Below are 9723 nucleotides of genomic sequence, written 5' to 3'. Positions count from 1 at the left end.
CGATGATATGATATCAGTTTTGTTTTGTTAACATTTAACTTTAATAATATGCGTCCATAGTAATCTGCTACACGATCCAAATCCTTTTGAAGATGAATACAGTCATCTTCTGATTTTATACATTTTGAAATTTTGGTATCATCAGCGAACGAAAAGATGCATGAATCGGTCACGATGAAAGGTAGATCAATTACAAACATGATGAACAAAGTTGCGCCAATGGGATAACCTTGACCAGTACCAGAAGTTACTTCTATTGGGTCTGATTTGGTATCTGCTATCTTGACTATTTGTCTGCGTCCAGACAAATACGATTCGATCCATTTTAACAGCTGTGTATTCAATCCCATGATGTTTAGCTTTTGAATTAGTAATTTTACATTCACAGAATCAAAAGCCTTTGCGATGTCCAAATATATGGTGTCTGTTTGATGTCCCTTTCCCATGTTGATTATCGTATTCGATGTAAATTCTGCCAAGTTCGTTATCGTTGACCTATTTTTGATGAACCCATGCTGACTTTCGTGTACTATGTTCTTTAGATATTGATTGAGATGGTTCGTGACGATCGAATCTAGAATTTTTGACACTATACACTGGAGAGCGACACCACGGTAATTTTGAACGTTGTTTCTGTCACCGTTTTTGTAAACCGGTCTGACAAAAAACGTTCTCCAAATCTGTGGTACATTGCATGTTTCAAGAGATTCTCTTAACAATGTTGTGATTGGCCCCAGCAATGAAACCAAACAATGCTTGATAAATCTATTTGGTATTTCATCAGGACCACTGACTAGATCATCCGGAAGCATGTCAATTTGTTTGTTGTATTTCAATCGGCGATATTTCAGCAGAAATGTCGCGAATATTTTCAATCTGCGAGTTGTCATATCGTAGATCTCCCGTCAAAGAGTTGTAGGCTGAGGCAAAAAGCTTTGCAAAGAAACCAGCGATTGTAGACTGGTCATCTGCCCTCATATCCAGATAAGACATCTCATGCGGCAGATCATCACTTTTCCCCTTTTTGCAATTCACATGTCAGAAAAATTTCCTAGGATCCTCGTCTATCAGATTCTCCATCTCAATTCTGTAATCTTTGAGTGCTGACCGTGCACTGCGTTTATATTCTCTTCTTAATTGTTTAAGAATATTTCTTGAAATATTTTTGCAGCAATCGTTTTATATTTTTCGCGACTATTGTTCAATTATCAGAAGGATCGACACGTCTCAAATACATTCAAGAAACATTTAATTTGACGTATATTTATAGCACGAAAGGCCGAAAAAAAGCAAACATTTGTAGATAATTTGCACTCCATTTTTAATGTTCAATTTCATCTAAAAAAACAGTGAATGAAAATGAGTTTCTGTTCATTTTTACTTTGTGAGTGATAGCATTGCCGTTTTCATAGCAAGAGTGGTAACATCCAAACGACATTGATTTATACAGAAAATGGAAATGTGAAAAATCGCCACTGAGATATAACGAAACGAAATGGAAAATGTTGACAGAAACGAGTGACGACAGAGCAAATAAACATAAAAAAATAAGCAAACACAATTATTTGATACAAACGCATGTGTGAGCGCTCATGATGCGTGCAAAGCAACACAAACAGAATATAAATTTTGTGTATGAATGGCGAATGGACTGTAAACCAACATGACGACGATATTTTCCGTGTGCATCAACATCATCATGTCCATTCTAACGAAAACATATTGATGACGCCATTGCACATTACGGAAAAAGCGGCTAAGCCTATCCATGCGAACTTAAAAAGTACCATTGAATTTAATCTATTTGCCATGGAGATTTATCTGCTTAGAATAAAGCTCTTTAACAAACGATTATAGTTCATTTTTTTCTCTATTTGTAGTGTGCCTTTTTTTATTCAACGAAAATCGTAGTTGACTAGACACTCAATCACACAGATTTATCATGGACTTTTCAGTATTTCAGTATTTATTTATTCACCGTCTGATCACAGACTGTATTTATCACAACATTTTGTACAATACCATTCACAATGAATCACTATACCCGATCGAATATCCAGCTACCAGCCTTGTCGACTTCGGAGCAGCAGATATCGATTGTGTTCATTGTTTTAATCTCTAATTTTCAATACAATTTTTATAAATATTACAGTTTTCACCGTTCAACAAATATTATATTTTCCAATTTAAAAATATTACTTCTAAAAATTTGTCTCGATGCTGATTCTAAAAACGTTTCTCTTATTAAATTAAAATTCCTACAAGCTACGTAAAATGGCTGGTTATGTGCATATTCCGATGTAAATGTTCTAACTCTAATTAGTTCTGTATTTCTTAAATTTCTTTGGTTCACGTTATATTGCTGTCGTGTGTATACAATTTTATTTCGAAGCGAACTAGATACTATTTTACCCAAAAGGAGGTCATAAATTAAAAATATAGTGGCATTTATACGCCGTCTCCAAAGCGGTTGAATGTTCAAAACATCACATCTAAACTGATACGGTGGCAATACATAATTCTCATCTCTCTGATATACATATCGTAACGACCAGATGACAAAATCTTTTTGAATTGATTCTATTCTATCGGAGTGGATACGATGATATGGAAGCCATACAATACTCGCGTATTCCAATTTTGACCTAACTAGTGCACAATATAATATTTTTGCAGATTCGATCGTGTACTTATTCTTTAATGTTCGTTTGATGAAACCCATTGCCGCATGTGCACTGGCTGCAATCGCATCGATGTGATCAGTGAATGTTAGTTTTGTGTCGAAAATAACGCCGAGATCCTTTTGCATTTTGGTCAGTTCAAACGTATGATGACCGTTGTCGATCGTATAGTCGTAGTTGACTACGTTTGCACCCTTTGCATACGTCATTACGTAGCACTTCTTCAGATTCAAATGCAGGTTGTTTTCGTTACACCAGTCGCTCAATTGATCAATGGCTTTTTGAAAAATGATGGCATCAATGGGCGAATGAATAGTGCGGATCAATTTCAGATCATCTGCAAATAATAAAACAAGTGCATTTGACACAGTTTCGACAATATCGTTTATGAAAATAATAAAGAGACATGGTCCCAAAATACTTCCCGCGGGTACTCCCGATGGTACAATGAAAGTCCTTGACTTTTTTTCACCAATTCCAACAAACTGCGATCGTGATGTCAAATAACCATGGAACCATTTGACAATTTGGCGGCCGAATCCAAATCTCACCAACTTCTGCAACAATTTCTTGTGGTTCGATCGAAGGCCTTCTCAAAATCTGTGTACAGTACATCCGTTTGACATTTATTGACCATTGAGTCCATCGTGAAATTTACCATTTGCAGTAAATTTGTTGAAGTTGATCGATTTTTCACGAATCCATGTTGATTGTGGCTGATTTGCGCATTAACAAATGTGTCGATTTTGTCATAGACAACAATTTCGAATAATTTGGCTATTGTTGGTATGATCACTACTGGCCTGTAATTCACTGCATTGCTCTTTTTACCAGCCTTGTAAATTGGCACAATTCTGGACTTTTTCAATGCATCTGGAACACATCCTTGTAGAAATGATCTACGAAATAGCGCTGTTAACGGTTTCGAGAATGAGTGTGCGCAGTTTTTCAACACTTTCGGTGATATTCCATCTGAACCGGCTCCTTTGTTCGCGTCAATGGATTGCAATGCCTTTAACACATCGGCTTCAGTGATTTCAAAGTCAAATGATACGTCTCCGCATTCATCCAGCAATTCATCCAAGGCGATAATGTCGCTTCGTGTGTACTGATTTTCGAAAAAATCAGCGAATAATTCCGCTTTCGATGTGTCGGTATTCGCTGTCACATCATTATACTCAACGATAGCTGGAATATCGCTCCGTTTCCTTCGATCATTCACAAATCGCCAAAAGTGTTTTGGATTTGATTTGATTTGTGATTGTATGCGGCTGATGTACGATTTGAATAACTTTCACCAATCGGAATCATGCTAACAACATATTTTGTAAACTATGGGTTAAATCCTTTTCTTTTTTACACAGTTAACACAGCATTGTTCGAATTTTTTTACGAATTTCTGTGTACCTTGTGCACATTTTTTTTGGAGATTTGACAGTAAAAAGCAGAGCCATGAAAATATATTTTCCTTAAGCCATTAAAATTGTTTATTAAATTTCTTTAAATGTTTACAAATACATCTATTTAAATATTGTTTATCAATGAAATCCAAATATGTATTGCAAATTCCAAATTAAGTATCGCACTAATAGTGCTGATAGATTTTGGAGAAATATGGTTAAGGTTGATGTAACATATAATGCGTATGAACATGACGAATGTTTGAGTTAAATGTTCGTGTAAATATTGTGAAAATCATTTATAAATGTATATAGGTCTATTATAGATAAAATGAAGGTAAAAAAATTGAAATGTGTATATAAACTTAAAAACAAACAAAATATATAATTTAAGTTCAATATGATGAAAAAAAAAATCGAAAGTGACAAAAAATATATAAAAAAATCTCTTTCCGCTTAATACCAACATATACCTTGTTTGTCACTTTAAATGTGTGTAAATATGTCGACATTTATCTTAGTTTCAAAAACAACTAATTGAATAATTATCTGACTAATCGTTCAGTACAAATCGTTCAGTTTTAAAATAATAATTCAAAACAGTTTGAATAAAGTTTGATCTAAAACTTCAAGAAGACACAATTTCACCCTGTTTGTTTAATTCAAAAACTTGATTAAACGATTTTACAGAGATAACCGTTCTTTTTCATTATAGATCGTTATTTGCTATTTTCTAATATTAATTCTTTAATACTATCGAAAATTGATTGCGCAAATTTAGAGAATATGGAATCGTATCAGTGAAGTAGGAAATAATCTATTTTGATGATTACGACCTGTGAAAAATGTGAGGAATCTTTTTGATGATTTTTGGTTGCCAGCAAACTCACAAATTACAAGTCGGTGTCATACCAAGCGGCCGCTTGATTATCGCCTGCGGGTGGAGATGGCATTGAGTCCAATAGTTCGCCTGCACCAATTTCTCCGACGTCCATGTCCATCTCGTATGGTGAAGTTGGCCCAACCAATGATGGACTACATAACTCTAGCCCTTGGAACGAGTCAATTGGTATTGGCAATGTTTCATATGCTATAATCGAAGAAAATGTGTGAGAAAATTAAAATCAAAACCGAAATAAGAATGTTCAAAGTCAAATTAAGTCAAATGATTCAATAAAATAACGAAACCAAACTAATAAGTATAAAAAATGAAGGGATAATCAAACATAAGATTTTATGAAATTGAAAAACCCATGCAAACTGAATATGGGGGAAAACTAATAAACAAAACTTTATAAAACACACTCAAATAAAAAATAAAAAAACGAAGCACTAAAATACGATGACAATAGAAAAGTTTACCATTCACCTATTCTGGGTTAGTTAGTATGACACTTTTGATAAAATCCGTATTTTAGTAATAGCTTGTCGCAATCATTCGTTGTCGGATTATATTATGTGGTGATTTAAGATTAAATTGAAGCGCTTTTTTGTGCTACTTCTTTAACTAAACATTGTGACTAGACAGTTGCATCATTTTTTTGTTTCTGCTATTTCTTTGTATATGATTAAAACTTAAATGTAAAAATCTTTAGTTTAAATATTTTATGTTATTATTTTCTTGAAATCTAAATTGTTAAGTATTTGGCTGAACTTATTAATTTAGGCTGGCTTAGCTACAAGGAAAAGAGACATGTGTGTGAAAAATAGAGAAAGACATAGAAAACGGTGAGTTTTTTTGCGATTAGTTTTCTTCAGTCAGGCATAAAAAGTAGATTTGATTAGTCAAATTATTATATTTTTGTTATTTGATAATGTGATGTTTTTGGCATTTGTTATTTTTCATTGAACTCATCATCAAAAAACTTATATACCTTGTTGGAACATTCGTCCACCGTGTGAGCTGTGAACACTGGGCGGACCTTGTCCATATAGTCCCTCATATGCTTGATCGGCCCCAAGCATGTCCTAAATCGAATATGAAAATATTGTTAAATTTTTATCGGACTTTGCAATAAAACATGCAGTGAATTGAATGAACAAACCTGTAGATCTGGCCCAAGACCAATGTCATTTGTCCAAGCGGTATCGTCTCGCAACAATGAATTGGTCAATTCAACGGATAGACGTTTTCGATATTCGGTCGATTTATCTTCACTCATTCGGAATAGGATAGCCGCTGCATAGGTGGCAACACCTTCATTACGTGAATGCAATAAGTCGGTGAGTGGTGAAGTTGCTCCAGCAGCTTCGATCATGTCAGCACTCTCTTTATCGTTTGATAGTTCACACAGAACACCAGCAGCAACACGCTGTTTAGAATCAGAATAAATGTTCGTGTCAATTATAAATATTCGAAATATAAGATGCCAAATTTCATTGAATTCTTACCTGAATATTTTCAATGTCACTCGAAAGCAAAGAAACAAATATTGGTATAGCTTCTTGTTGACGAATCAGTACTCTGTTGTGTGGATCTCTTGCGAGGATATGTAATGCACCAACTGTGCCCTCAACGATCTCTTCCATACGAACACCATCAGCATATGCACCTGGCTGTTGAGATCCATTGCTAGCCATTGACGAGCGTTGCTAAGTTAAACAATGAAAATTTATCAAGACGTTTGACACATAAATACACATATTCTCCCAATTTCTTTGCTGAAAACCCAAATATTACATTGAAAATACTTACGATGTCCTGTTGTGCCTTATTCAACAAGTGAATTAAACAGTGTATGGCATTTTGTTCGCGAAGTGGCGCATGATTTGCATGGCACAAAGCCAAATTCCGGATTAATCCAATAACGGCTTTAATCAATGGCCAGCGAGATGGAGGACTCAACAGTTTGACGACAACACGTATACCGTAATTAATCAAGCGAACGGCGTTCTGTGCCATTTCGGCCAATTCGTGACGTGAAGTCAAATGGCGTAATGCACAAACAGCTGGTTCAGTGATCTCCTCACGATCGCCAGCATTAATGATCGTATTGACCAGTGCTTCGACACCATTCACTTGGCACACAATCTGTTTATTGCGTTGATTGTTGCATGTCAAATTTGATAGGATTCCAGCGGCACATGTCACAAAGTTGGCATCTTGTGAGCCGAGAACGTGAACCAAATTAGTCAAGAGCATATCGAGTCCATCGGTTTTAGTGGCTGCATCGGATAAATTACGCAATGTCCACAAACTATTTTGTACCAACCGTTGTGATGGATTGGTTAAATGCATGGCCAATGCTTGCATGCCACCAGCTCCGACAATGGCGGGTTTGTTACTTGAACAAACTGAAAGGACCTTCAATACACGTGAAGTAGTCCACAAAAGTTTCTCATAGTCATTGGAGCGCATAATGCGAACCAATTCATTGGGTCCGCCGGATGCCAAAATAATCAATTTACTCTCTTGATTGCCGTAGGCAAGAATTTGAAGACAATCGGTGACGATTGCTAAAAATTTGACATTTTGTCGCTGCAACAATTGAACCATTTTTTGTAGGCCTCCAGCCAAGCGAACAGCTGTCTTTGATCCATCTTGATGAAGGAGCAAATTATGCAATGTGGTAATTGCATAGAATAGCACTGATTCAATTGGAGATGATAAAAGTTTTACCAATGCCGGAATTCCGCCGCTTTTGAATATGGCAAGTAAACCTTGACGATGGTGCGATAAATTATGCAAAGTACCGACCGCACCTTTGGTCGTCTCCAAATCGTTCGAGGTCGAAATGGCCTGAACGAGAGCTTGGATCATTGCATTACTTTGCATAATTGCATGTCTGAAAAAGAAACAATATGATTACAATCGACAATCGAATGAATTTAAAGAATATGGATTTGCAGACCTGGATGCTTCTTTGCGCGATAATTGATGCACCATCATGGCGGCATGTGAAACGATATAGTTATCCTCATCGTTCAGTAGCTTAATCAATTCAGGTATAGCGTGCGTGGCCAAATCGGCGTCATCTTGATAGTTGATCAAATTGACAACTGCATGTTTAAGCATTTGTGATGGTTCGGATAGACGTTGTACGGCAGTCGGTTGCTGTGTATCAAATTGTGTCGACGGAATATTAATGCCTTCCTCAAGAGTTTCTGGGAACATTGCAGCACGGATGCGTTGCGAACGTGTTTGGCTCAATTGAGCGTTCATATCATCGACTTGTTCTTGTGTGAAATTCTGAGTATAGCCGCCCTGGTCCTGATTATAGCTACCCTGGTTATCGAACATCAATGGCTCATTTTCCATTCCTTCGTCTTCTTCATGGCCACTCAATGATGGCACCTGGGTCACAACACCCGAATTGATACCGGAATCACAAGGATACGGATTCGGCCACATCATTATCTGCTCCTTCGCAGACATCATTTCTTGCGGATGTGGATTGTTATATTGTTGATGAGGCACTTTAAAAACAATTTAAAAGTTCATAAATAAACAAAAAAATTCTAAATATTTACTCAGAGGAATTGAATAGTGTGAACTGAAATGTGTTTTGTGTAATTCGACATTTGACACTGTATATGAACAACTTCGGTGTAAATCCATTCGTAATACATAAAATGCATAACATCAGAAACCTGTTCTTTTTCTCAAGAATAAATTTTTTATTTCACTTTTTCACTATTATTTATTATTATCTTATTAAAAAAATGACAAATTAAAAAAAATCAAAAGAAAAAGACAAACCAATGTCAGACTAAACAAAAGTAACATTGCGGTTCGAAATGCATTCTATATTTTCATAACAATAAACTGAATTTGTTTTGCAAATATTCGTTTTGTTTCGTTATTTTCGATCTTTGTAGTCGTTAAGGAACTATTTTAGTTAAAATTTATTTGATATTAAAAAAACATTTCTACACAAAACACATTTCAGTTCACACTATTCAATTTCACTGAGAAAAACATTCCAATTCACGATTGTGCTTATATGCAAGTATAACACACGTACATCTTTTAGTTGAAATATTCTATAAAATATTTGGGCATTCTTACAATGTAATTAAATGAAGATAATAATACTTACTGCCTCGATTTTGCACTGGATTATAACTCATGACAAAAATCTCACTCTAAAATGCAAGAATATTTATTTTTTTTGAAGAAATATTAAAAACAAACAATGTAAATCAGTTGTTTCACAATACAGCGCAAGCGACACTGACAAACAAAGTGAATTTTTATTGTAAACTAACGCTGTTCTTCTCTTTCTCTTTGCTGTTTGTATTTGTGTTAGTACTGCTTTTCTGTGTTCATGAGTGCGGTCTGTCTGTGTGTGCACGCATGTTATTGTGCATTATGTACGCGACCTAATGTAGAACTGATAATGTTTTCTAAGGGTGCGTTCAATAATTTATGCTGTGAATTTGTATGTTCTTTTGACAATATTCGACGCAAGTTTTCCAAATTGAGATATTGATTTGTTTTGTCTATTTTTTTAAAACAATATTCATGTAGAATTAATCGAAAAAAAAACAATATGTTTCTTTTCTACGGATAAGCCGTAATTTTTCAACAATGAAATTGTTGTAAACAATGCAATAGAAAATTAAACATATTTTACACTTGAAACAATTAGAAAAAACCATCTACGGATTGTGTCAATTCCAAACTGAAATAAATCATTTTG

The 9723-nt window shown here is 35.1% G+C and overlaps 1 protein-coding gene across 2 annotated transcripts; it reads right to left on the bottom strand.

Annotated features, from left to right (window-relative positions):
- Positions 1 to 4140: 4140 nt before the first annotated feature.
- Positions 4141 to 9262, bottom strand: LOC116346349 (armadillo segment polarity protein-like). Of its 2 annotated transcripts, XR_004201576.1 has the most exons (8): positions 9121 to 9262; positions 7933 to 8497; positions 6777 to 7866; positions 6473 to 6673; positions 6127 to 6393; positions 5956 to 6049; positions 5451 to 5757; positions 5055 to 5171 (listed from the first exon to the last, which is right to left on the bottom strand). XR_004201576.1 is itself a non-coding variant. In XM_031776343.1 (7 exons), exons 1-7 carry the CDS (start codon positions 9149 to 9151, stop codon positions 4975 to 4977), a joined length of 2445 nt encoding a protein of 814 aa, XP_031632203.1. In that variant the 5' UTR covers positions 9152 to 9262; the 3' UTR covers positions 4141 to 4974. The 2 variants fall into 2 exon arrangements, 1 of the variants encoding a protein (XP_031632203.1); XM_031776343.1 differs by lacking the exon at positions 5451 to 5757 and having other exon boundaries at positions 4141 to 5171.
- Between the last annotated feature and the right edge of the window lie 461 nt (positions 9263 to 9723).

Source organism: Contarinia nasturtii, unplaced genomic scaffold (assembly GCF_009176525.2).
Source record: "Contarinia nasturtii isolate CC-2019 unplaced genomic scaffold, AAFC_CNas_1.1 Cnas_scaffold_1500, whole genome shotgun sequence".
Classification (NCBI taxonomy): Eukaryota; Metazoa; Arthropoda; class Insecta; order Diptera; family Cecidomyiidae; genus Contarinia; species Contarinia nasturtii.
Note: the sequence above shows the minus strand (reverse complement) of the source record. Positions and strands in the feature narration are given on the sequence as shown.

Bases quoted from the DNA above. Each gene is read 5' to 3' on its own strand.
- LOC116346349 (XM_031776343.1), bottom strand. From the start codon at position 9,151: ATGAGTTATAATCCAGTGCAAAATCGAGGCA. The intron at 6,674-6,776 runs GTAAGTATTTTC...TGTTTAACTTAG, and splicing joins ATAAGGCACAACAGGACATC to CAACGCTCGTCAATGGCTAG. The intron at 6,394-6,472 runs GTAAGAATTCAA...GATTCTAAACAG, and splicing joins GTGACATTGAAAATATTCAG to CGTGTTGCTGCTGGTGTTCT.